The sequence below is a fragment of the Sycon ciliatum genome, chromosome 6, assembly GCF_964019385.1.
Source record: "Sycon ciliatum chromosome 6, ocSycCili1.1, whole genome shotgun sequence".
Taxonomy (NCBI): Eukaryota; Metazoa; Porifera; class Calcarea; order Leucosolenida; family Sycettidae; genus Sycon; species Sycon ciliatum.
Genome location: NC_088648.1, coordinates 11,248,013 through 11,272,955, shown reverse-complemented (window position 1 = coordinate 11,272,955; position 24,943 = coordinate 11,248,013). Strand labels below are relative to the sequence as shown.

The 24,943-nt window shown below is 49.2% G+C and overlaps 1 protein-coding gene across 6 annotated transcripts in view; it reads left to right on the top strand.

Moving 5' to 3' along the window:
- The first annotated feature begins 2,906 nt into the window (after nucleotides 1-2,906).
- The window catches only part of LOC135819373 (uncharacterized), a 49,483-nt gene continuing 27,446 nt past the window's right edge, over nucleotides 2,907-24,943 (top strand). Inside the window, exons 1-14 of one of the 6 annotated variants that reach the window (XM_065332570.1) lie at nucleotides 2,907-4,611; nucleotides 6,152-6,802; nucleotides 7,797-8,279; nucleotides 9,616-9,912; nucleotides 11,662-11,946; nucleotides 12,457-12,705; nucleotides 13,464-13,601; nucleotides 15,563-15,892; nucleotides 17,893-18,300; nucleotides 18,881-19,099; nucleotides 20,261-20,328; nucleotides 21,077-21,145; nucleotides 22,200-22,352; nucleotides 24,417-24,548. In XM_065332570.1, the coding sequence (XP_065188642.1) occupies nucleotides 6,694-6,802; nucleotides 7,797-8,279; nucleotides 9,616-9,912; nucleotides 11,662-11,946; nucleotides 12,457-12,705; nucleotides 13,464-13,601; nucleotides 15,563-15,892; nucleotides 17,893-18,300; nucleotides 18,881-19,099; nucleotides 20,261-20,328; nucleotides 21,077-21,145; nucleotides 22,200-22,352; nucleotides 24,417-24,548 (2,940 nt within the window). In that variant the 5' untranslated portion in view covers nucleotides 2,907-4,611; nucleotides 6,152-6,693. Of the gene's footprint in view, nucleotides 4,612-6,146; nucleotides 6,803-7,796; nucleotides 8,280-9,615; nucleotides 9,913-11,661; nucleotides 11,947-12,456; nucleotides 12,706-13,463; nucleotides 13,602-15,562; nucleotides 15,893-17,892; nucleotides 18,301-18,880; nucleotides 19,100-20,260; nucleotides 20,329-21,076; nucleotides 21,146-22,199; nucleotides 22,353-24,416; nucleotides 24,549-24,943 lie in introns of all 6 variants that reach the window. The other 5 variants (XM_065332571.1, XM_065332574.1, XM_065332573.1 and 2 more) reach the window with 5 other exon arrangements.

The window sequence follows — 24,943 nt, the reverse complement described above, 5'->3', positions numbered from 1 at the left end:
AAATCCTGCACTGAGTATTTTGCCTTCATCCGTCGCTAGGACAGTCAGTCGTGCATATGCTGTGCCAAAGGTCCGGGATTCGCTAATACTGCAATTGAGCACCTCAACCTCACGGTCCTTGCACCAGTCAGTAATTGCGTTAGCGCTACACTCCATGTGGACATTGCCCACGTAGAACCCTCTACGTACTTTAGGTAACGTAGCTCGTATAGATCTGCAATCAACACTAAAAAGGGTTAAAAAGGTGGCAGTACTTGCCGTTATAACGTTAGTAATCATGGTAATACTAATAGTAGTCTTACGCGAGTGACGGTACGAGAAGTAAGACAAATCCCCTAGAATAGAGAGGGTCAGAACCGGGTCTACCATACCGGCATACGGTTCAGAATTCATTCAGATGGTCGCAACCGACCGGTGCTCTACCAACCGTGGATGGTTGTAGAAAGGTCACTGTTTCCGAACACGGTGTCCTCCACCTAAAAGTCCTAAGTCCTTGTTACATGCATGCACCACAGAACGGTTTGGAGCAACAGTTTGGGGCAGCACTGGCCTTTGACGCGCTTTGTCTTTCCGGGTTGAAGCTTCGACGAAAGACATCATGCTATGGTCAGTATGGAGCCCTGTACAGACTCAGTGTCTACACCCACACGAATATCAGACATACACCTTTATGCCAATCCGGGTGCCGTTTATTAGAATAGTACAGTCAGTGTTCTACTACTAGTAGTAGTATAATCAAGAGTACATAACCCGGGGGTTATGTACTCTTGGTATAATCAAGAGTATGTACCCCCCCCCCCCCCCAAGAGTATGTAACTCTGCATAGCGGGTCCGCGGGCGTTCTGTTCCTGCGGATTTTTCCCAGACCTAGGAAACCGCGCGGGTCCTGCAGGTTGCTGAGCATTATACAGTGTAATCATTACACGCTTTGGTAGAGGCTCATCCGGGTCGTCCAAGATTTCCTTCGCGAGCGACTCCACAATAAAAGTTTCAGTCTCTTCCTCAACTTGTTGGATGAGCTCATTCACATCGCCAATATCGTTTCCCAGTTCCAGATCAAAATGTTGGAGCGCCATGGCATGATGACAGCTGTGGTTGAAATCAGTCGCTCTTCTGCTAGTTATTAGCCAGCTCTTTTTTGAACTTGTTGGTTTTCTACTTACTTAGTCGCTCTTTCCTTGTGTTTTATGAAACACGCGGCAAGTATTAAACCAATGCTGGCAATGGCAATGATTATGACAATGAAAAAGAAAGAAAACCATGATGCCTTGATATTGCCATTATTGGCATGAAGTAACACGTTAGTTAGTTAGTTCGAAGACTGAGACTCAGTAGTAGCTCTAATACTAGGCACTTCAGTCACGTGACAGGACCTGTCAAAATTTGCTGAGGTGAGAGTGCGTACTTGCGTGGCACCAGTCAAGTGCATGCGCTAAACTGTACAGGTACGCGCTATGCTTCGTTGTACGGGCGCATCGTGTTGCTCTCAGGGAGCCCTACACATACCATTATGGTATGTGTAGGGCTCCCTGGTTGCTCTGACGTTCAGCTTTCAGTAGATCCCGCATACGTCATAGTGCGTACATTTTTGCGAGTTGTAGATCACGTACACTACCAGCAAAGAGTTTTTTCACAAAGAACTGTTGTTTGCTCGCGTTTGAAACGTTGCTTATCGTCTTCAGCGTCGTCTTTCCATTCGGAAACAGTAGAGTTCTTGTTTACCAGGGTTTGCGCATCGCTGCGCAAGGAGACATTATGTACGTAGGCACTGAGAAGTATGCGCTTTAGGCGGAGGAGAACGACGATGCGTCGTCCTACCTGGGCGAATTCTCAAAGCGTACTGAAAGCCAAGTTTTGACACGGTTGCGCTGGAAGGCCTACTGATGTTTACGAACAATCAAAAGGCACAGTGGCTGCTGGAGAAACCCTCTGATGAGGGGATGCTTTGATATACGCAGCCAGGCACGCTTCACCAAAATTTCAAAGCTCACCAGCAGGCAATTCATGACTGCTGCATGGAGCAGTTGAAGGATAGGGAAGCAGATATCACACCATGGAAAGAAGCTACCAACAGAGGTCCTGAAGAACTTCTTGCCAACTTGGAATCACTTGAAGTGGCATGACTGTGAGCACGAATGTCCTGTGCAGTAATTCGCGCGTGCGCGCGCGTACATACCCTCCACGTTGCGGTGTCCGGCGTACAACGAGGAAGTTCTCTGTTGTTTTTGTGCCAGAAGAATGTCTTTATAACTCTTACGCTTTTGTACCCGCAGGAGCCTGCCAGTATGTCGTTATCAGTTCATTTCACAGCAAACTGAAGCTGTTACTATGGGCTACTATGGCGTTGCTATGGGTTGCTATGGAGTTGCTATAGTGATTGCGGTCACAATTGCCGTATTCTTGCCTATTCTGAACTTTGATCTGTATTGTTTCGATCCATACAGGGTTGTCGGTGTAAGTGAGTGATGTGTGCTTGAAAAAAAACACTCTGATGTTTTGTGACTATATCCACTGATGATACTTCGGAGATGCTGTTGGTGCCACAAATTGTATTGATTTCGCCTCATCCAACTGCCTATCTTCAACCCTTCATATCTGAGTAGTATCACTGTGGATTTCAATAAAATTTTCTGTGTGACCTTGTGATACCCACCACCATCGATTGCCGATGATAAACCTGGAAAAAACGCGATTTCAAAAAATGGGGTGAAGTGCCTACTAATACTGTACGTACTGACTGTCAGATTAGATAGCCTGAGTAGGTAGGTGTGAACTGAAGGACCCGGCCCGCGCAGTGCATGGTGCACTGCACCCTGGCTGGCTTGGGCGCTACCTGAAATCATGGAAATAGGCTGAATAATAAAACCGTTCTTGAAAAAAATACAGGTACAAACGAAATCAATCTCAGGCGCGCATTCACCAGCAGTGCAGCTGCTGTTGATGATCAGTTTTGTTGCGCTCCCACTGCTGGCCTTGCCGCCATTATTGCAACGGTTACAGTCGGTGACGCTTCCCCTGTTCGGCACGGCCCAAGCCTTCTTCCGCCTGTCTTCTTTCTTCTTAGCCTTTAGGCATACAATGGCATGTAGTCGTAATCAGAAGCGAAGCAGGCAACAGCATCACAAGTGCTGCCATGATATAGCCTGCTCAAAATCAAATGCGAGCCACTCAGAGGACGCTGAAGGATGTTGGGTGAGTCAAGCCGGAGCAGAAGGCTGGAGAGTACCCATCAGTGTTACTTACTACACGACGTAACGTTACAGTACCCGGCACCAGCCAGGTAACACATCGGCCTTGGTTGAACTTACTTACTTGATGTTGAAGTGCAGTGCGTGAGGACGCCTGACTGACGGTTTTGGCGATTGGGCAGGAAGAACCTCAGCCCAGCAGCTCACAGATCTACCCATGCGTTGCTAGCGACCCATTACTCGGCATTGGCGTTGGTAGTATGAACGCTTGCTAATAGTCGAGTTGTTTATCGCTAGCTGGTCATCCTTTTGGCTTGTGCGTGCAGAACAGGAAGGATTTCTTCTCCATATGCCGTGACTCTACATGTTGCTGCAATTCAAGCGGCAAGTCAAGGCAATGAGTCGTGGAGAAGAGTTCACTTGCTGCACTCAGGACTGTCCGACATGATGTTGCCTGGGTCTACAACTACAGTACAGGACGGTGTCCAAGTCGGAGAAATGCAGCGGCCACACGTGTTGAGTGTACATAGCAACACTGAATTTTGTGATAGTGTGATTATGTCAGTGCACCTGAGTACTAGTAGTACTAGTAGTAGTACACTGTAGTATCCTGAGAGCCCTGGCAAGACTTCACCTAGACTGTTGGAACGTCCAGTATCCAGTACAGTATCTGTGTCCATGGTGTGTACGCCATCCACTACTAATACTATTCTGAGTATTCATCACTACAACCGGGTCAACCCTCCACACAATGCAGCATAGCTATGCACTTGTAACAGTATGTGAGTGGTTGTACACAATCATGTATGGCATTGTACATTGCTGTACGTTGTCCTGCAGTCCTGCAGTCAATTGAGAATGCAATGGGAGAAAGAAAGGAGAATGCTGAGAGGTACTTCCCCCGGCTGCCTCCATGCTGAACCCATTAGCTATTCAGCTACGCTCTTTGCACACTGCACACACTGCTATGGACTGCAAGCAACATAACAGAACAGTCTCGATTGAGGACTTGAAAGGGCTTTTAACTCAGCAACAAAGTGGATGATCTTGTGGCTGTGAGTGGATAAGTGGCTCAGGACACCACACCTAGATTGGCCTAGAAACCAGTATTCTTTTGGACGGACATTACAGAATCTTGCATTGCTGCTCCTGCTGCTGCTGCTGCTCCTACTGCTGTGCTGTGCTGTGCGTGCGTAGCACTGGCTAGGATATGGAGCTACAGTACAGCCTACAGGTGCCAGTGCTGGTAGTAGTACGTTAGCCTAACTACCTTCCCCATTGCAGCGCAGCTGAGTGCAAGTACTCGTGTCTGTTGGCTGTGGCTGGTAGTCTGATATTCCATTCCGGCAGGGCATCAGTGGACTGTTTGCAGACCACCAGGAGAACACGGAGAAGGGAGAGGGAGAGAGTGAACACTCACAAGGTTAGTCAGTGTTTTTTTTGTGCATGTGTGTGTGTGTCCATGTGTGTATGTATATGTGTGTGTGTGTCCGTGTGTGTGTGTGTCGGTGTGTTTGTGTGTGTGTGTGTGTGTGTGTGTGTTGTTCATGATCAGATGGGTCTGATGATTGCAGGCATGCAGCAAATGACCGCTCAGCTTGTTTGGGTATAAACATTATTGTGCTAGTGCCGGAGTGTGGAGTAGAGTCCACAGTTGCAGGAGCTGCTCAGTTTAGCTTTCACCTGCAGCTGCACTGCTAGTCCTCTCACATAGCCCAGCTGCAGTAGTGTAACAGTACTGGGTACTGGGTACTGCCGCTTGCTTGGCCTCAGCAGCACTCAATCCGGGCTATGACCAGTCAGTTGTTGCTCTACTGCCTCTATCCCTACCATCTACAGTTACAACTCAGTGTACAACCATGTGCATGCAAACATTAACTGTCTGGTGGGACCTGCTGACAATAGTCTGCCTGGTCTGCTAAACAGCAACAGCAGCAGCAGCTATTTAACAGTGCACTGCTAAACAGCAGCAGCAGCTATTTAACAGTGCACTGCTAAACAGCAGCAGCAGCTACTTAACAGTGCACTGTGCCCGGCTGAACCTGCTAGACTTGCTTGGCAGATACACCCCTGTAACTAGTGTAAGCTTACTTGTCAGCAAAACTCCCATGAGATGTGTAGGTACATGTATGTGCTAGCCAGTCCTGCGCCTGCCCCGCTCTTGCTATTGCTACTGCCCCTGCTACTGCTGCTGCTGCTGCTGCTGCTGCTGTTACTGCTGCTGCTGCTGCTGCTGTTACTGCCGCTGCCCATGTCAACTTGTACAGTTGTGTGGCTACATTGAGATGCAGAGTTTACATCTTCCATTCACGGTATTGGCTGCCCACACAAGGTACAACGCTGATCATGTGGCAGTATCCCTGCTGCTCTGCTTTGCTCTAGTCGTGCGTGCTGCAGAATGACTTGCAGTAAGACAGTCACTGATCTTCATGCTCTCACATGTATATCGGGATATAATCTGTGTGGCGTAAGATTGTCGTTGTCATGTACGACAGTGTCACACATCAGTTCAGTGGTAGTGGTCAGACTGGATTGTGCACCAGTATATAGTCATTCCCCATGGTAGCAGTGTGTACAAGACGTCCTTGTAACTACACATGTTTGTCAGGAACTGTTAGGTTATTGGTGGAGACAGGAGAGAACACGGATTGTTATCAAGTCGTCGGTCTCTTCATAACCGATGCAAGTACATGATCTTGTCACCGGACCCTTACTGGTTGTCAGCAGGATATCTCGTTGTCCAGCACTGCAAGAGCATGGCACAAGCTATGCTAGACCACAGGACTGTACAGTTCTGCACAACCATTACTCAGTGACAACCAAATGTCTATCCCTGACAAGATAGTAGTACTCGGAGGAGTCTCCAGCCTGTTACTAGTGTTAGAATGCCAATAACTGTGTGAGCCACGTGCATTGTTGCTAGTGTGGTTTGTTTTCTTGACTGTCCTGTGTATCCAGTGCAGCAAGAAACCCCTCATCCATGCGTCTGTGGCCAGTGGTCAGTCCGCTGTGAGTAGATCCTACCTGCTACCGTGTGTGTACAGCAGCTATAGTATTAGCATGTATATGTAGTTGGAGAGACAACACACTGCTGCTAGTAGTAGTAAAGGCTCGCATTGCTCTTGGATCAGTATTCATTTCCCGTTGGATGCACCCAGACCCCCATTGCCAAGGCCATTGTTGGATCAGTATTCATTTCCCGTTGGATGCGCCCAGACCCCCATTGCCAAGGCCATTGTTGGATCAGTATTCATTTCCCGTTGGATGCGCCCAGACCCCCATTGCCAAGGCCATTGATGGTGGCAATGTGAGATGCATGCACCAGGACACATACTCTACTGTGTCTACGACAACGCTGCCAAACTCTGCAGCAGAAGTACTCTACCGTGTCTACGGCAACGCTGCCGAACTCTGCAGCAGAAGTACTCTACCGTGTCTACGGCAACGCTGCCGAACTCTGCAGCAGAAGTACTCTCCGCCTGTCGCTAGCAAGGTCTGAAGCAGAATGGCGTGCTGTAGTGCATTGGCGAAAATGGTGCACGTGCTGATGCTGACGGTGATGCTGGTGCTGATGCTCTGCTGCCACATGTCTTCAGCACAACTTGCAATACCCGGTAAGTGATAGTCATACGTTCACCTTGGTTTTGCAGTTGTATCAGACTATTGCTGCCTCTTGTTCTCTCTCAATATCGACTACTGGAAGTCAACAAATATTCGGCACGTATTTATTTTCGGCTATTTTCGGCCTGGTCATGTTTAGCCGAAAATTTGTTGCGGCCGAAATTTTGTTGTGCAAGGTTAAGTGTGACAGTGTTGCTGTATGATGATCGCCACAGGCGTGAAACTGTGAGTCACAGCCAACCCAAACTCCGTATCCCATTTTATTCTTTTTGTGTGACAGTGTATACAGGCGGCAGCAGTACAGGTCGAACATTTGAATGGGCCTTAATGGGTTTTAGCCCTGGGAGGCCGACATTTGAATGGGCCGAAATGGGTTTTAGCCCTGGGAGGCCGAAATTTGAATGTGCCGAGAATTTGTCGACTTACAGTATGCGTTCATGATAGGTGTCCTGTCCTGTTTATGATAGGTGTCCTGTCCTGTTTATAGGTGTCCTGTCCTGTTTATGATAGGTGTCCTGTCCTGTTTATGATAGGTGTCCTGTCCTGTTTATAGGTGTCCTGTCCTGTTTATGATTGGTGTCCTGTCCTGTTTATGATAGGTGTCCTGTCCTGTTTATGATAGGTGTCCTGTCCTGTTTATAGGTGTCCTGTCCTGTTTATGATAGGTGTCCTGTCCTGTTTATAGGTGTCCTGTCCTGTTTATAAACAACTAATTACATGCATGCGTGCATTGGTCATAATCGAGCTACCATCGTGGACATGGAAATCCAGTTGGATGTCAAGCGGCCCAGGGCGCTGGCCGTGTAGCCGTGAGTACTCACTGAGGGTGCTGGCCCCCGCATCATTCGACCGGATTTCCATGTCCGCGACGGCAATTACACCGTGATGTAACGAATAGCTGATTGTTCAATTTATTTGAGCTATCAGTGCCCCAAGATTATTCGGATAGGAATTGTTCTGTGCTGTAATTACATCTTGTTCACTCAGTTCCATCAAGGCTCCGTTTGGTTGGCTGCTATCAAAACCTTCCTGTTGTGTTTGGTCCGGGCAGTGGTGATGCAGAAACTACTGTCACTACTCTTGGACCTAGCATGAGTAGCAGCAGCAGCAGCAGCAGCAGCAGCCACCACAGTGGACAGCAGCAGCCATCCACGGTTGTTACACTGAGTGCTGATAGTAACACTGTAGCCATGGTAGCTGTTGACCCTAGTCCAGCAGCCAGGGTTCTGCAGTGTGGGGATCCGTGCTTGGCGAGAGGCTATCCGTTCTTTGCAGTGTACGTCGGAAATAGTGTTTCCAGCGAGGATAACGCCAACGTTGATGTTGCTGGTGCAACTAGCAGCGCTGGTATGCAGCAGCTGAAGTGCCAATGCGGACATGACATTGATGGAGAGCTGACACGCCGGAGTCAGTGCGTTGGTGACAGTGCTACTGGCAGTGTGCAGGTTAACGTGTACATGCACCAGCCAGGTAAGACCCAGGCCGCACTGGATGCTCTTTCCTATCAAAGTATACTGTATTTTACAGAATATATGCCGCACTGGAGTATATGCCGCATCCCCCATTTTTGTGCCACAAAGTACAGGCATCCACCCTCTTTATCAACATCAACTTGATTATCCCAGTATAAGCTGCACCCCCTTTTTTGAGTGAATTTTGAGTGTTCAATGTGCGGCTCATACTCCGGAAAATACGATACTTGAAGTGAATGTGCCGTGATGGGGTTTCCCCAGATTGAAGAATTTGAGGGGTTGGGGCAGTTGCGAAAGTTTGTCAATGTGGCGTGGACCACCACAATGTGGTACACCACCACTGCCCCATGATCAGACGTGCATGGTAGAGGGGACGGTTCGATACCGGAACGGTTTGACAGCCAAATTTGTATAGACCCAAACCGATCATCAGTGTGGATTGTTCACTCGAAATATGTTTGTTTCCCAAGCATGATTTCGAGCAGTGTTGCTGACTTCGCAACAGTAACATGGCTCCAGGTACCGTGCTGCTCAATGAGTTTCCATCGTGTGAATCAAGTTTTACGCACTGCGCCATTTCCCATTCCAGTGTTCAAATGTCTAGGGTTGCACAGCGCCGTGCGTGGTATTCACACCTGCTTGATTGAATATCATTGAGCAACAACACTGTGCATGCAGTTCATGATCTCTGTGTATAAGAGCTACAGTCGACTCTACTTATAACGAACTCGCGTATATATAGCGAATTTCGTGATTATAGCGAACCCGTGTCCATACCCCTGTTTGAACCCATACACAATTGACCCTTTACAGCGAACAGTGTTCGTTTATAACAAACCAAATCTTGTAGGGCCGCATGTAATCAAGTGTGCTCATACTGTCATGGGCCACTTGCCAGTCATGACTTGCTGCTTGTATGGCATGAGTGCATTTCTGTTATATCGAACTTCAGTTGTAAAGAACTAATTCTCCTGCACAATTGTGTTCGCTATAACAGGAGTCGACTGTACTAGTATTGCCAATGGGCCATCAACCAAACACCATTGCTCTCCATCAACCAAACACCATTGCTCTCCATCAACCAAACACCATTGCTCTCCATCAACCAAACACCATTGCTCTCCATCAACCAAACACCATTGCTCTCCATCAACCAAACACCATTGCTCTCCATCAACCAAACACCATTGCTCTCCATCAACCAAACACCATTGCTCTCCATCAACCAAACACCATTGCTCTCCTTATGAACTACTCAAGAAACCGTAGAGTTTGTACTCTAACTTGTGTGTTCTACCTTATCCTGCTTCAATTCTACACTCTACATTCTGCAGGTCTCAGTGGCAATGTTACCTGGGGTAGAGGCCTTCGATCAACGTTGTCATGTTATGGCTTTCCCATCAAGTCGGACAAGTTCCTTTTCATTTGGTTCCGACTGAGTATGACGGATGGGTTTGCCCAGTTCTCTAACGTGTCCGGGGAGCCTGGCAAGTACACTGTGACTGCTGCTGGAGACATTGATGTTGCTACATATGTCTGCTCCGCCAGGTACTTGCATGGTAGCAGTGGCAGTGCAAGTACTCTTGCTACATTTACAATGGGTTCTAAGCACGCTACTGTTACTCTAATAGGTGAGTGAATTGCTGCTGCTGCTGCTGCTGCTGCTGCTTTGCTGCTGCTTTGCTGCACTACTGCGCCTTTGCTCCTGCTGCAACTGCTGCTGCTTTGCTGCACTACTGCGCCTTGGCTCCTGCTGCTGCTACGGCTGCTATTGATGTCAGAACAATGATATACATTGCGACACATGAGGACATACGCATTCAGAAATTCATGCACCCACATGTGCAAACACCCACACACACCCACACACACACACACACACACACACACACACACACACACACACACACACACACACACACACACAGATATCCGTGAAATAGACAGCAAACGGTGAAACCCCAAATCCCAGGCATACATGATTGTATGTAGCACAGAGGTGTTCTACCTAGTCTAGTTGTTAGTAGGACTGACAACTTACTGAGGATCCAACTGCTTACTGAGGATCCAAAGACTGCTTACTGAGGATCCAAAGACTGCTTACTGAGGATCCAAAGACTGCTTACTGAGTATCCAAAGACTGCTTCCTGAGGATCCGACTGCTTACTGAGGATCCGACTGCTTACTGAGGATCCGACTGCTTACTGAGGATCAGACTGCTTACTGAGGATCAGACTGCTTACTGAGGATCAGACTGCTTACTGAGGATAATACTGCTTATTGAGGATCAGACTGCTTACTGAGGATAAGACTACTAAGGGTTGGTTCACATATCGCTGGTACGCGCCGGGAGTCACCGGCGGTGGGCTTCTTGCAACCTCTCCCGGCACATTGCGATTGTGTGAACCAGTGCAGTCGTAACAAAATCATACGGTAAAATATCGCAAGGGACCGCCGGCAAAGTTGGACAGTGCCCAACTCTTGCGATCTTCCCCGGCGCCGATCCCGTACACTTTTGACCAAAAGTGGTTTGTGAACCGTTCGCGCCGGTGATCGCCGGCTGCCGGGAGCCAGGCGTTGTCAAAATATCAAACCAATACTTGTCCTAAATTTTCCTAAATTGAGGCTAGAGAGGAGGTCTGTTCGCCATTCTTGTAGTCGCTTCAAGGTGGCAAATAAGTCAGCATACCAGCCCGTCCTTCTCGGATGATCTGCTTGACCATTGTGCAACTTATTAGACAAATACAATTGAAACAAATAAAAAATATGATGGATACATTGGCAAGTTCTTGTGACTTCATCAACGTTTGCAAGCATAATTTCGACACGATCGCTTACTAGACTGCTATAAAATGTGCAGAAGTAGTTTCATGATCTCCAGTGAAAGGTAGCACCGAGTGGCCATCACCGAAAGACCTTGAACTACTGAAGAAACAAAGAATTCAAGCTTCAATTGGCAAACCTGTCGTAGCATTTGGGCACATATTGTACTACTTTGTAGTAGATTTGGTACTCGAACCGTATGTGCAACGGGTCGGGAGCTGGCTCACCGCCGATGTCTTGCGATGTCTTGCGGCGCCGATTTTGCTTATGTGAACCAACCCTTACTGAGGATCAGACTGCTTATAAAGACCTACGAGGCACACCACCCAACTGTTAATAGGATTTGCAATTTTAGACTGTATTGGACTGAAGACTATCTATATTAACCCGATTGCCTACTGAGTCTAACATAATAATATACAGTCATGTACTGGACATGGCATCATGTATTACACCATCTATCATATCATGTACTCATGAAGTGGATGTGCTGTTGTCGCCGTCGTTGTCGTCGTCTTTGTCTTCTTTGTCTGTATCGATTATTTCCACCTGTATAGATCCACCAACGGTGCAGATTGTTTTCCCAGCTGATGACATACAGTTTGTCTTGGCGGGATCAACAGTGCCGTTTGTTTGTCAGGTCACTGGAGACAGCGGTGTGTTGCATCAAAGCTGGGAGAGAACTGAACGAGGTGAACAGCATAAGCTACACCACTTGCAGCAAAGTGACTCCTTCCAGCTGGGCCCGGTGACGAACGAGCATGAAGGCAACTATTCCTGTGTGGCTCAGCGTGACGGATTGGACCAGCATGTCCGTGATACAATGCAGCTGATTGTTCTCGGTACGGCAGTGTGTATTGCTATGACTTTGTGTATGTTTGTTTGTTTCTGATGCACATAATTATAGCTGCAGAAATGTCTGTGTGGGGGACACATGTCTGTGGAGGGACACATAAGTATGTCTGTTGGGGAGGGGGGGGGGGGGGGGGTACACATGTGCTCCTTGGAGAGGGGGGGGGGGGGGGGGGGCAAACTGCCTATTCATGGCGGGAATCCTGCACAATCTACATTACTAAAACAGAGACCCGTGTATGGTCATGTGCATTTATCTTTGACCCATAATGCTTTTGTGCATATGTGTGTGTTCGTGTGTGTGTGTGTGTGTGTGTGTGTGTGTGTGTGTATGTGTGTGTGTGTGTGTGTGTGTATGTGCATGTGTGTGGATATGTGTGTGTGTGTGTGTGTGTGTGTGTGTGTGTGTGTGTGCATATGTGTGTGTGTGTGTGTGCATGTGCATGTGTGTGTGTGTGTGTGTGTGTGTGTGTGCACGTGTGTGTGTAATAATTATTCAGAACCGCCGCGTATTGCTGTATCTGGGAGCAGTGAGCTGCTAGGCATACTGGGCACACGCATCAGTTTGAACTGTTCTGGAGTGTTTGAGTATGATCTTGGCATGGCTGGACTGCATTGGAATAAGACTGATAGTCTGTGCTCACCAAACCAACAACCAGTCTCTCTGCTGACCAGTACTGGCTCCACGCAGAGACAGACCACCACCACCAGCAGCAGCAGCAGTAGCAGCAGCATTCAGTCACGACCAGGTGGGTGTTTGCTAAGACTACCACTGCTATTCTACAGTATGTATATACACACACTGTGTATCAGCTCTGTGATGAATGGAGACGTGGAAAACGGTGGGCTACAAGTTATGAAAACAGTGGGCTACAAGTTATGCTTGTATCTATTGCATACCTGCAAACCATACCGATTCATACCGATTCGGCCGGGACCGTCCCGATATCCAGGGTGGTAATAGGCACACAAAAGTGTGTTTGTCGCATGCTTCACAGCTACAATTGTGTACATTTTCATAGCTAGGTATATCATAGTCCCGATATCAGTACATGTTCATACCTAGGTATGTCATAGTCCCGATATCAGGTTTGCAAAGGTTGGTATGTATTATGCTATTGGTTGGTAGATGCTGCTTGTTGTTCATGGGCTTTGGGCATTGATATACTCCATCATTTTACAATCTGTGTAGCTGCGTAGGGGACTGGTCATCCCACTGTTCATGTAGGAATGTAATAATTATACTCTCTCTCTCTCTCTCTCCAACGAAACTGTTTGGCCTTGTATTGTGTGGCGTAGTCGCGAAGGGGCAGTAGTTTGTCCGTATCTAGATGACACATGTGTCCAGGACACTCACTACTCTATGTCAGTCTGGCTATCACTGTGTGGTTGTGTGCACATGTGCGTGCACGTGTGTGTGTGTGCGTGTGTGCGCGTGTGTGTGTGCGCGTGCGTGTGTATGTGCATGTGATTGTGGCATGCTCTTTAAAACATTCTTGTATGCCAGCAGGTTCGTACACAATCTTCTCAGAGCACCACATAGGCAGTGTGGAAGTCAGTGATGCTGGTCGCTATGCATGCACTTCATCAGCAGAGTCGCTATCAGGATGTCTGGCACACGACTATGTGGATTTGACTGTAGTTGGTAAGCACAGCCGCCAGCATATCGAGCATGTACAATGAAACCTGCCTAAGGCGACCGCTCAAGGGACCTTCAAAATGCGGTCACTTTTTGTAGAGGTGGTCTCCCTATCCAGGGTCATGTGACCGGAAATATCGTCACAGGGTCCTAGTTGTAGTGGTCACCTTGACAGGTGGTCACCTTGACAGGTGGTCGCATTGACAGGTGGTCACCTTGGCAGGTGGTCACCTTGACAGGTTTTACTGTACATTGTGCACACATCTCATTCACATAAACATTCCCCTGGGATCCACTGTCAATGCTGCCTAAGTGTCGCATCCACTGTCAATGCTGCCAAAGTGTCGCATCCACGCTCAGTGACCCGACCCAGAAATCACTACGAGCGGCGACTGAATAAACGTGTGGCCTCGCGACGAGCCCAGCACAACCCAGGGGCCAACCAGTATAGCTGGCTTGGTCCAAGTTCAACCCCACATGATCAACAGACAAAGACTGTTAGTTCCACGTTGTGAGTAGTCATTCCAATCCGAGCTCAAAGTAAACCAAGACAGAGAGCTGAGACCGAGTCTCGACTGAAGTAAAAAAGAGAGTGAGAGCTTTTTTTATAGCGCGTTTCGGAGATATGGCGTGATCATTGCTTACAATGGTATGAGGTAACCCCAAGAAATGGTAGAACAGGTCAAACCGGAATATGCGCAGCCAGTCAGCCGAAAAGCAGAATGCACAGACGGTAATCATTCGAGAAGAAGGAGAAAGAAAGACCAAAAAAGGACGTGGGGAGCCCGCTCACCCACGTCATGCGTACATTGTGCGTATGAGGGTCACGTTGGGGAGCCCGCTCACCCAACGTGCCATTGCTCAGCGGCTTCTTATGGGTAAGTTCTGCGGTATTCTTCGCTCTGCTTGTGTGCTACTCTGACCTCTTGCCCGGTGACGGTTTTGGTTCTTGCACATGTCTTGGCTCTTCATTCTTTGCACATCGCTCTTGCTAGTCTTGGGTCTTTGCACGAAGCGCCGAGGCATCATGGAAACCTGTAGAACGCCGTAGTGACGTGGTTTTGCACAAAGCCTGGAGTTAAATTTCCGGGAAGTGAAACACTTCCAGGAAACGTGCAACGCGAGAACCTACCTGACCCGGTTCCGGCGTTGGGTCACATGATGTGCCATGCCAAGAAGCCATATCACCTACTTGGGAAAGCGTGTGTCGCTCGACCTACATGCTAAGCACGTGGGACAAGACACTGACCAAACCACGTTGTATTAAAGGGCGTGACAGCTCAGCACAGAGCTCCTCACTACTAGACCCTGCTGTCACAGGACTATCAGGCAGCAGTCGTCACATCCAGAGATGTGACATATGTGATCCCAAGTTCCGATGTGTAACAAGGCATGTACCTACATCAAGCGTGTGTGTGTGTGTGTGTGTGTGTGTGTGTGTGTGTGCGTGTGTGTGTGTGTGTGTGTGTGTGTCCCATATGGTGCAGTGGTATGTGCAGCGATTTCCAATCGATAGGTTGCGGGTTCGATTCCCGACGATTATGGTCACACACGTCTTTCTTCTCTTTCTAAGACTCTTCCTGACTTTTCTTTCATTCTCCTGGGTGGTTACCAACAGCCAGTGCATGCCGGAGTATGTGGTGTGATGTGTGTGCGGGAAAAAAATGAAAAGACCAAAAATAGGGATTCACTGGCCAGAAAAAGTCACTTCAAATAGCTGTATGGTGTAGACCAGGCTGAATAGTGACGGTCAATTCTTCAGCCTTGCAAGCTGTTGAATGGTGCAATCCCAGCACAAGTTGCTATGGCATCTGCCGTAGCATTGCTATCATCGCCTCCGGCGATGGGCGTCAAAGGTCAAAGGTCAAGGTGTGTGTGTGTGTGTGTGCGTGTGTGTGCGTGTGTGTGTGTGTATATGTGTGTGTGTGTGTGTGTGTGTGTGTGTGTGTGTGTGTATGTGTTTGCAGAGCCTCTGCTTCTGACTACACAGTTGTCTCATCGAGTAGTGCAGGAGAGCGTGACCACCGATGTTATCTATGTCTACTGCCGCCAGGAAACTGCCATCAGCAAAACAGCTCCATCGTACCCGGTGATAGTGCAGTGGTTGAAGAATGGCAGACCCGTTGATCCACGCCGTCGGCAAAGCAGTAGGGATGGCCTGCAAGGAGCTACTCTGGTCTTGACACGACCAACAAAGCAAGATGCTGGACAGTACCAATGCTTAGTTAGATATGCCAGCATGCAGGATATGCGAGAGAATTGGTTTGCCAGCACTCCCGTGTCTCTCTACGTTGATGGTAAGTAGCTTCATTCAGGCATTGTGTGTAGAGTGCAGGCATGCCATACACTGGTACATTATACGTGTACGCATGTGTGTTCTCATAGTAGGGATATCAGCGAACGCACTGCGCAGCCCATCTGCGCAGGTCAGCCTGGCCCATCTACGCGCGGCCGACAAGAAAACTCATGAACACTTTCATTTTTTTGTAAAATAAATCGTGCGAAGAAGATGCACGGAATGGCTGAAAACTAGGCTGAGGAATAGTAGCATCCAGAGACTCTCAAACAAATTCATGGTCCATCGCTTCTGACAATGGCAGCGAAGACATCAGGGAGCTGATTGCAGCAACTCTCTACCAAGCGCGATGCTGGTTACTCACCAGGGCAGGGCGCTTCCATCGCGCAAGAAATGGCCGCGAACGAGAAATGGAAGTCCGATTTTGGAACGATCCAACCAGGGAAATTCCTTGAAAATTGGCCTGAACACCTCTCATACTGGTGTTTCACGATGTGCAAACTTTCAGAGAAATCGACCGGGGAGAACGTGGTGAGTTCGTGGGTCCTCGAGTATCGCGTATGATTTGAATGGTCGCGGGGACAGAAGAACAGTAATTTTACGACTCCCAGCGGTGCAAACAGACCGCGGCCATGTTTTCTCTGTCGGCCGCGATCACGTTCAAAAAATCGATGACGCAATGCATGCGCAGAGGCCTGCGCAGTGCGTTCGCTGACATCCCTACTCATAGGCCTAGTGGCTGGTGCAGACATGTACACCAGTACACTCATAGGCCTAGTGGCTGGTGCAGACATGTACACCAGTACACTCATAGGCCTAGTGGCTGGTGCAGACATGTACACCAGTACACTCATAGGCCTAGTGGCTGGTGCAGACATGTACACCAGTACACTCATAGGTCTAGTGGCTGGTGCAGACATGTACACCAGTACACTCATAGGCCTAGTGGCTGGTGCAGACATGTACACCAGTACACTCATAGGCCTAGTGGCTGGTGCAGACATGTACACCAGTACACTCATAGGTCTAGTGGCTGGTGCAGACATGTACACCAGTACACTCATAGGCCTAGTGGCTGGTGCAGACATGTACACCAGTACACTCATAGGCCTAGTGGCTGGTGCAGACATGTACACCAGTACACTCATAGGTCTAGTGGCTGGTGCAGACATGTACACCAGTACACTCATAGGCCTAGTGGCTGGTGCAGACATGTACACCAGTACACTCATAGGCCTAGTGGCTGGTGCAGACATGTACACCAGTACACTCATAGGTCTAGTGGCTGGTGCAGACATGTACACCAGTACACTCATAGGCCTAGTGGCTGGTGCAGACATGTACACCAGTACACTCATAGGCCTAGTGGCTGGTGCAGACATGTACACCAGTACACTCATAGGCCTAGTGGCTGGTGCAGACATGTACATCAGTACACTCATAGGCCTAGTGGCTGGTGCAGACATGTACACCAGTACACTGCGGGCATTGTGTTTAGTGCAGGCATATACACCAGTGCATGTATTCATGCATTGTGTTTAGTGCAGGCATATACACCAGTACATGTATGCAGGCATTGTGTTTAGTGCAGACATGTACATCAGTACATGTATTCAGGTATTGTGTTTAGTGCAGGCATTGTGTTTAATGCAGGCATGTACACCAGTACATGTATTCAGGTATTGACCTACGTATGCCTGCACTGTACACTCAGTAAAGAGTTTTAACTGTTCCCGAAGTATGGATCCCGACAGGAACTGCCTGGATTGCGAAGGTGTTTTTTTTGTGGGGAGGGTGTGTGTGGGGGGGGGGGGGGGGGGGAGGACGAGGTGTTTTGCCTGAAACTAATTCTGTTTGTTGTGTGGGCTTCTGCAAAAATTTCAATGGCCCTATATGTTTTATTCCCTGCACATGTGTGTGTGGGTGCGGGCGTGTGAGCATGCGTGTGTGTGGGTGTGTGCGTGTGTGTGCGTGTGTGTGTACATGTGTGTATATTGGCAGTTGCACCAAGCCTGCACATCTCACCGCCGTCAAACATAACTGCTGCATCCCGCTCAGATCTTGCCCTAGTCTGCACTCTGAGCAGCTCAAACAGTGGACCAAACACCACTATTGCCTGGTCAAGGCTCATGTATGGTGTGAATGTCACTCTAATTAGCACCAGGGTCTCTGATGCTGATGTTGCTCAACACTCAGCCCAGAATCCGCTGTCCCTGACATTGCAGCTAGCCGATGTTAACCAGCGAGATTCCGGCATCTACTTCTGCTCTGCTTACGACCCTAGCATAGTGCAGGTAATGCTGCGTCGCACTGTCAACACAGCCTACGTCGACGTTCTTCAATCAGATGGAGATGGAACAGCAACTGCTGCGGATCTCGGTAATGATGATGATGTTTCTGGTGGCAGTGGTGAGCCTGTTTATATTGGCATGTGTTGTCTGCTGCCGGTTCGCTGTCAATTGTTAACGGAGTATCTGCGGTCTGGGGTGGAATATCAGCGGTCTGGGGTGGAATATCAGCGGTTCAGGGTGGAGTATAAAGCGGTTTTATAGGGTAGACTGATTTAGAACGGCTTGCAAGATTAGGAATCATGTGGTGATGTGGGCTCTGTCCACACTGTATCATACTTCATCATAGTAGGCCCACAGCTATGTTCAGTGATACAAACTGCTTTGTTAAAAGAATTCTCTCAGTTTTAGGGGAATATGATAGTTTGTTTCCAGTGGTTTTCTGTAAGTGATTGTTGCTTGTGAATATGAAGTACTTGATACACTCTATGCCAAGACTCTGACGATGTTTATTTCCTTCACTTGTTGAACATGTGCACCGTGTGTGTGTGTGTGTGTGTGTGTGTGTGTGTGTGTGTGTGAGAGAGAGAGAGAGAGAGAGAGAGTGAGTGTGTGTGTGTGTGTGTGTGTGTGTGTGTGTGTGTGTGTGTGTGTGTGTGTGTGTGTGTCTGTTGGTGTAACATTTGTCATTGCTGTTTCAGAAGTGCAAGGTGGTATCGGCGATGCAGGCCAGGAGGATGTTACTGTACCAGAGCTAGACAGTGCCAGTGGTGGAGTAGCTACTACTGGTCGCCACTACGTCTTGCTGGCTGGGGTATTCGCTGGCTTATTCGCTGTCTCCTTACTACTCATCATTGCACTCCTACTCAGCAAGAGATTCGCCAAAGACGATGAAGAAGCCGATCAAACTTGCACGAAAGGTACTGCCTAGCTGTGTGTTAGCATACACACAGCAGGGGTCTAGTTTGGGGAAATTGATAGGAAGTTCGTATGTGGTGGTGTGTGGGAGAGTTGGGGTAAGTCCGAATGAGTGTGTGTGGAGGTTTACGGTAAAGACTGGATGTGTGGATGTGGAGGTTTGAGATAAAGTCTGAATGTGTGCGCATGTGTGTGTGTGTGTGGGGGGGGGGGGGGGGTGCATGTGTGTGTGGGGGAGGGGGGCATGTGTGTGTGTGTGTGGGGGGGGGGGGTAAAGTCTTAGCGGAACAGTTCATTAACACATCTTGGGAGTACAAACACTATATTGAGCCACTGGGTCTCATAATCCACTGAAGCTGAAGAGTCGTAGCTATTATGGTCCTTGGTGGTAAACCAGCACCACCACCAGCACTACCACCACTGCCGCCACCTCACCAACAGCACCATCCCCACAATCCTCCTCATCAGCACTACCACCACCGCCATCCCCCTCACCACCGCCATCCCCCTCACCACCGCCATCCCCCTCACCACCGCCATCCCCCTCACCACCGCCGCCTCCACCGCCATCCCCCTCACCGCCACCGCCACCTCACCAACAGCACCATCCCCACAATCCTCCTCACCAGCACCATCACTACCACCAGCACCTACTTTGTTGCTTTGTTTGTTTGTTGAAGAAATACTTATTTATGGAAAAAAAGGAGAAGGACGAAAATGTTACGAGTTATGACTAACTGTCCACCAACGTAATCAGATCATTATTATACAGTCAGCGAGTGCGACAAAATGGCACAAAACTGACAAGGAGTACTGAGACATTCAACGACCTGACACCTAGCGAGGCACGAACCAACAACCTTCCAACTTGAAAGGCTCTGGTTAGGAAAGGTCCAAGAGGGGAAGGAAAGTGCAACGAAGAGGAAGCAGAAGCTACGTCCCACAGCAACAAAGAATGCCGAAAGTTACTGGATGATCGCACTCGCTGACGGTATGATCTGGTTACGTTGGTGGACAGTTAGTCATGATTCGTAACATTTTAGTCCTTCTCCTTTTTCCATAATTAAATTGGCTCACCATCCGAGTTCAACAAATAAACAATACTAATTGTCTTCCCTGTTGTTTGTTTCTTCTTATGCTGTGTGCCGGATCCCTTCTCGTAGGAATACAGAGCCCAAGTTTTTCTCCAGATAGCAAACATACTCGACGAGGTTCAGTCCGACGCTACCTGGTGAGGGATGGTCTGTGTCATCTAAGTTTGCGTGGAGTCCGACTAGTGTGTGTGTGTGTGTGTGTTTGTGTGTGTATGTGTGTATGTGTGTGTGTGTGTGTTTGTGTGTGTGTTTGTGTGTGTGTGTGTATGTGTATGTGTATGTGTATGTGTATGTATGTGTGTGTATGTGTGTATGTACAGTGCTGGGAACTGAAATCCGACCTCTTAGCGATGCATTCACATTCTAGCGGTCTCTATTTCCTAGTTTTACTATCCCGTGGTCAATGTGGTTCTTTGCGGTGTGAGTGCACCGCCCAGGTGTCGGATTTCAGTTGCAAGTACTGTATGTGTGTGTGTGCGTGCGTGTGTGTGTAGGGGGGGGGGGGGGCAGCAGGCATGCGTGTGTGTGTGTGTGTGTGTTCGTGCGTGTGTGAGTGCGTGTAATTCGTATATGTGTGTAGCATGTCCATCATCCTGGGACAAGGTGCAAGGGGCTGGCGTTGTGCAACCAGGTGTGATTTAGCAACAGCTCAGCTAGCTCCTGTTGATGACTATTATGACCTATGCTGTAGGCAAAAATCAACCGTAGCAGAGGGATTTCAGCTCACCTCTCCTGTATACATATAATGTGCGTGTGTGCATGCGTGCGTGCGTGTGCATGCATGTGTTTGTTTTGGTATTTATGCCTCACAACTGTGTCGGTGATGTCCTATGTGTGATGTCCTATGTGTGATGTCCTATGTGTGATGTCCTATGTAACCTGCAGCCTGTTGCCCTGAGAAATGCGTTCTCCAGTCGCTCTCCGCCGAGCAAGAGCAAGAGCAAGAGCAAGCGGGTAAGACATGCACAGACCGTACAGAGCGACTGCAGCACTCCAGGACAAACACAAACACTCACAGTCTGTGCTGGGCTTCTTTGCTGCTCAGAAGGGTGATGCTCATCATTTGTTTGTGTTTTGTTCATATTATGCCTGTGCTGGATGATAATGTGTGTGCATTTTGATGCATTCAATCTCAATATTTCTATAGTCCTAGAAACTACTGACAAAGTACAGTTACGCTCAGTCTAATCCGACTCAAAGTGCTTAATATTTGGTGCCATCAACGTTCAAGGTCCTTGGCATGCTGGAAGTTGTACGAGTGCGGCTGGCTGGGCATACACATGTACGAGTGCGGCTGGCTGGGCATACACATGTACGAGTGCGGCTGGCCGGGCATACACATGTACCAGTAGAGTGATGTGATCAGAACTGTACAGGTCCAGGGCAACACCCTTTTGTACTTTGTGTGGTGTCTCTCTCTGTAGTAGTAATGTTACTACTCTGCACTACTTCACTATCTATGTATTGCGCATGTGCACAAGAGTTTCTTGTTCTTATTTTAGTCTGGTCTTCTTCCAAGGCTTTTTCCAATAACAATAATGACTTGATGATGTTTGACCAATGGGTGGTACATAACACTTTGGGTGAGATTTCACCGAGCGCAACTGTAACTTGTCTTGGGAAAGTGCAGATGTTACTTGGTATGAGTGCTACGTCTCATTCCAACGCGCCTCATTTCTGTACTACGTCTCATTCCAACGCGCCTCATTTCTGTACTACGTCTCATTCCAACGCGCCTCATTTCTGTACTATGTCTCATTCCAACGCGCCTCATTTCTGTGTGCGAACTAAAAAAGATGTATAATTACACCGATATTCATCAGTTGAAGGTGTTAAAAAAGGAATGCAACGACTGAGCAAGTATTTGTCTCATGGTGATATTAACGGCATGCGTATTTTCTCGCAGGGATAAACTGCATAAGTGTTTGTCTCATGGTGATTTAACTACTTAAGTTCCATTACGTCTGTTTTGGCATGTACGATTGCCGTGTATGATTGTTCACTGCAGCATGGCAATGGCGATGTAGGGGGCATACCGCCGGACACAGAAATTGCATCGTCCAGTGCTAATCATGAGAACACTACACGTACATCTCCAGCATCAGCATTTCAGGAGCGCTCGTCTCTACGTCACAGCTCCTCTAGGATGCAGCAACAGCAGGTAATACATGCCTAGTGTGGGTGCATCGTCCTGGGCTGGAGTGAAACCAGATTTCACCTGAATTAGATTGTGTGTGTCTCTCAGATCAAACTAGGTTTCTACTTGCATTGTATTGAAATGGCTGTTCCATGCTACCGTGTGATGGCTGTGATGGCCGTGATGCCCGTGATGCCCGTGATGGCTGTGATGGCCATGATGGCTGTGATGGCTGCGATGGCTGTGATGGCCGTGATGGCTGTGATGGCCGTAATGGCTGTGATGGCCCTGATGGCTGTGATGGCCCTGATGGCTGTGATGGCCCTGATGGCCGTGATGTCTGTGATGGCTGTGATGGCCCTGATGGCTGTGATGGCCGTGATGGCCGTGATGGCTGTGATGGCTGTGATGGCCGTGATGGCTGTGATGGCTGTGATGGCTGTGATGGCCGTGATGGCTGTGATGGCCCTGATGGCCTTGATGGCTGTGATGTCTATGATGGCCGTGATGGCTGTGATGGCCGTGATGGCCGTGATGGCCGTGATGGCTGTGATGGCTGTGATGGCCGTGATGGCTGTGATGGCCGTGATGGCTGTGATGGCCGTGATGGCTGTGATGGCTGTGATGGCCGTGATGGCTGTGATGGCTGTGATGGCCGTGATGCCCGTGATGCCCGTGATGCCCGTGATGGCGGTGATGGCTGCGATGGCTGTGATGGCCGTGATGGCTGTGATGGCCGTAATGGCTGTGATGGCTGTGATGGCCCTGATGGCTGTGATAGCCGTGATGGCTGTGATGACTGCGATGGCTGTGATGGCTGTGATGGCTGTGATGGCCGTAATGGCTGTGATGGCCATGATGGCCGTGATGGCTGTGATGGCCGTGATGGCCGTGATGGCCGTGATGGCCGTGATGGCTGTGATGGCCTTGATGGCCGTGATGTCTATGATGGCCGTGATGGCTGTGATGGCCGTGATGGCCGTGATGGCCGTGATGGCTGTGATGTCTATGATGGCCGTGATGGCTGTGATGGCCGTGATGGCCGTGATGGCTGTGATGGCCGTGATGGCCGTGATGGCTGTGATGGCCGTGATGGCTGCGATCGCTGCGATGGCTGTGATGGCTGTGATGGCCGTAATGGCTGTGATGGCCGTGAAGACTGTGATGGCCGTGATGGCCGTGATGTCCGTGATGGCTGTGATGGCTGTGATGTCTGTGATGGCTGTGATGGCTGTGATGGCTGTGATGGTCGTGATGGCTGTGATGGCCGTGATGGCTGCGACGGCTGTGATGGCTGTGATGGCCCTGATGGCTGTGATGGCCCTGATGGCTGTGATGGCCGTGATGGCTGTGATGGCCCTGATGGCTGTGATGGCCGTAATGGCTGTGATGGCTGTGATGGCTGTGAAGGCTGTGATGGCCGTGATGGCCGTGATGGCCATGATGTCTGTGATGGCTGTGATGGCCGTGATGGCCGTGATGGCCGTGATGACTGTGATGGCCGTGATGGCCGTGATGGCTGTGATGGCTGTGATGGCCGTGATGGCTGTGAGGTCTGTGATGGCCGTGATGGCCGTGATGGCTGTGATGGCTGTGATGGCCGTGATGGCTGTGATGGCCGTGGTGGCCGTGATGGCCGTGATGGCCGTGATGGCTGTGGTGGCTGTGATGGCCGTGGTGGCCGTGATGGCCGTGATGGCTGTGATGGCTGTGATGGCCGTGTTGGCCGTGATGGCCGTAATGGCTGTGATGGCTGTGATAGGTGTCCAATGCGCTTTTGTTGCTCTCGGATGTCCACAACTGCACATGGCCCCCTACCCCTCACCTCCACCCACTCTCCACCCTTCAACCCGCACCCATCACCCACCCCTCACTCGTCTGACCCTCTCCCCTCTCCACCCCTCACCACACCCATCCACGCCCTCATGCCCCGGCCCCTCTACCCCTAACCTCCCCCCCCCCCCGTCTCTCCACACATTCATTCTACATTTCCACGCATGATTCTAGATTGCTGAATTCCTTGTGTTCTTGTGTTCTTGTGTATTGCACTATCATTGCGTCAATACACTATGCATGACACTCCTGCGGCAGCAGCATCCAGTGAAAGTAGAAACCTCTGCTCATGCACGCCATTCCAGTCTATCTTCACTGGTGGCCCGGCGGCAGAATTATGAAATTCCTGTTGATCAAGTGCTAAGTGAGGAGAACAGCTTCCGGCCAGTAAGTCTACCCTTCTTATCTTTGTATTGTGATGTTGTCTCTGTCACGCCATCTCTCTGTCACGGTGTCTCTCTGTCATGGTGTCTTTCTGTCATGCCATCTCTCTGTCATGGTGTCTCTCTGTCATGCCATCTCTCCGTCATGCCATCTCTCTGTCATGGTGTCTCTCAATCATGGTGTCTCTCTGTCATGCCATCTCTCTGTCATGGTGTCTCTCTATCATTGTGTCTCTCTGTCATGCCATCTCTCTGTCATGCCGTCTCTCTGTCATGCTGTACACCTGCGGCAGGAATACAGCATGACAGAGAGAACACCACTGACCACATGACCACATAACCATATGAGCACATGACCTCATGAGTCATGACCGCGTAACTGTATGACCTTATGACTGC